This window comes from the organism of the source record quoted next (genome assembly GCF_019968985.1).
Source record: "MAG: Porospora cf. gigantea B chromosome Unknown PgB_NODE_3268_length_2749_cov_565.349, whole genome shotgun sequence".
Classification (NCBI taxonomy): domain Eukaryota; phylum Apicomplexa; class Conoidasida; order Eugregarinorida; family Porosporidae; genus Porospora; species Porospora cf. gigantea B.
The window spans coordinates 1-2,749 of record NW_027178930.1 but is presented as its reverse complement, the minus strand read 5'-3'; the positions used below and the strand labels follow the sequence as shown (position 1 = coordinate 2,749).

The 2,749-nt window shown below is 55.7% G+C and overlaps 1 protein-coding gene across 2 annotated transcripts; it reads right to left on the bottom strand.

The window, feature by feature from the left end:
* KVP17_003597 (uncharacterized protein) lies at positions 1 to 2,749 on the bottom strand (the record flags this gene model as incomplete). Of its 2 annotated transcripts, none has more annotated exons than XM_068521093.1 (1): positions 1 to 2,749. In XM_068521093.1, a coding segment is annotated over one exon (2,749 nt), but the record flags the coding sequence as incomplete, so codon positions are not given. The 2 variants fall into 2 exon arrangements, with proteins under 2 accessions (XP_068375377.1, XP_068375376.1); XM_068521092.1 differs by having other exon boundaries at positions 6 to 2,705.

Genomic DNA, 2,749 nt, shown 5'->3' with positions numbered 1-2,749 from the left:
TGCACCATGCCGTCACAAGCATCTCCCTTGTTGGTCCATCCAGCCTTCTGCAGGATGCGTTGACTTCGATCATCACGGACAAGTCCATCAATGCGTTCGATGCCTTCAGCGAGACACATAGACCGGCCAGCATCCATAAGGGCGCGTCCAACTCCCTTGCCTTGATATTTGTCAGCAACAACGTACTTGCATTCCGCCACACGATCCATCTTGTTGAGCCTCCAGAAGCGGATGACGCCGGCAATCTCCTCCTGGCCTTCCTCATTCTTGAAGCAGTAAACTAGCGCGATTTGATTGGAATAGTCGCCAGAGATGAAACTGTTGATGGCCTCGTCACCGTGGACCTCCTCCTCGTTGAAATATCGGTTCTTCTTGGTCTCCTCGGAAAGGCAAGTCATAAACCTCTTTACAAGGTCGAAGTCGTCACCTCCGATTGGGCGTATAGTAGCCTCAGAAGGCAAAGTGTCAAGTTTGGGATGCTTCGTGATGTACTGAGTGGGGTAAGGTCTGATTACCAGCTCAGGGACCGGCTCGTCCTTCTTGCGGAGAACGATTCGTGCATCGAGAGCGACAACACGGTCCTTGAGAGCCAGGAGAGGGTTGATCTCCAGCTCTGACACGTACGGAGAACAGCTGCAGACCATCTGCGAGAACTGCACAAGGGAAGAGTACACCTTGGTCATGTCGACGCCTGGGAATCGCGCGTTACCGACACCCTTAAGGGCGGTATGAATCTTGGTCGACTCGACAAGCATCTTCGCGGTGGTCACGGTAAGAGGGGGGATGGCCGTGCACGTGTCCTTGAAGATCTCGACCATGCAACCGCCGAAGCCGAACACCACCATGGGTCCGAACTGGTTGTCACAGACGGCTCCAAGAAGAAGCTCAATGCCCGCGGACAAGTCCAACATGGGCTGCACGGTGACGCCTTCGAAGTGTTCAACTCCTACGTGGTGAGCGCAGTTGGCCTTGATGGTCTCAAATCCAGCCTTGCAAGCCTCAGCATCCTTCACATTCAGCAGCACGCCTCCAACATCGGACTTATGAGTGATGGTCTTGGAATGCAGCTTGAGCACGCATGGGAAGAGAACCTTCTGCCCAGCAGCAGCAGCCTCTTCAGCGGTAGTGCAAACGATGGTATCAGCAATGGGAACGCCGTAGGACTTCAGAACGTTCTTGGACTCGTCTTCCGATAGGATGTCTCTACCAGAGTCCTGAGCCGCCTTCAGGATCTCAAGGGCGGTAACGCCGTTGTCGCAGTCAGGTTGGTCGAGCTTGAGCTCGACGTAGTCGTTGACTAGGTGCCAATCGCGAGTCTGCTTGTAGACCTGGCAATAGGTACGAGCAGCGTCGTCCGGCTGTCTGAAGGTGGGCACGCCGTTGGAGTTGAGGTGATGGAAGCCTTCAAGTACAGACTGCCCTCCCATCCAGGAAGCGATTACCGGTTTAGTGTGGTTTCCGGCCTCCTTCATCTTAGCGACGGCATCAGCGAGGCTCTGGGCGGTAGCAAGAGGTTCGGTGACCGACTGAGGCGACAGAATCACGAGAACTCCATCGCAATTCTTGGACTTCATGGCCACCTCCAAGGTCTTCGTGTAGATATCGGCTCCAGCGTCGCCGAGGACATCGATGGGATTGGCCCGAGACCACGCAGAGGGAAGGAAGCTGTCGAGTTCGCTGACAATCTCCGGCTCCAGCTCTGCGATTTCGCAACCGCCACAGCTGGTGGCATCCGTAGAGAGCACTCCGGGTCCGCCGGCATTGGTGATGATCATCAGACGGGGTCCTGCAGGACGCGGCTGCTTATCGAGGAAGAGGGCACAGTCGAAGAGCTCCGAGATGCAGTCCACCACTAGCACGCCTACACGCTTCATGGCGGCAATGAAGGCATCGTGAGAACCAGCAAGAGATCCGGTATGAGACGCAGCCGCGGCAGCAGCCTCATCGGATTTTCCAGCCTTCAGAACGATGATGGGCTTACGCTTGGAGACAGTCTTCGCAGCAGACATGAACTTCCTCACGTCACCGATGGATTCCATATAGATCAGGATGGCGGACGTCTTGGGATCCTCACCAAGGTAGTAGATGATGTCACCCCAGGAGACCTCTGCCATGTTTCCAATCGAAACGAAGGCAGAGAAGCCGACCTTCTCGTGAATAGACCAGTCGAGAGCGGCTGTACACATGGCGCCGGACTGGGAGATGAAAGCCAGAGAGCCGGGCAATGCATCAGTAGCAGCGAAGGTGCCGTTCAGTCCATGGTTGGGAGACATCACTCCCAGACAATTGGGTCCAACGACACGCATGCTATACTGCTTCGCAATGTCTGCCACAGCCAACTCCATCTTCAGGCCCTCCTCACCGATCTCCTTGAAGCCTGCAGTGATAATTACCATCACCTTTACTCCAGCCTTTCCACAAACCTCGGCAAGGTTGACCACAGTCTTAGCAGGGGTGACGACGAACACGACATCGAGACCCTCTTCAACAGGGCAATCCGCCACGCTTTTGTAGCACTTGTGCCCGCAAACGGCGTCCCGAGTGGGGTTTACAGGGAAGATTGTGAAGGGGAACTGGGCGGTTCCGTTGCAACGCATCAGGTTGACCATGACTGTGTGGCCGACGGAACCAACCCGCTCGGTAGCTCCAACGAGACCGACAGTCTTTGGTTTGAAGAGCGCGGCCAGTCCGCAGTCGACAGCCATAAGTCCCTTGGTGTTGGGGTCTACGACCGTCTTGACGGTAGAGG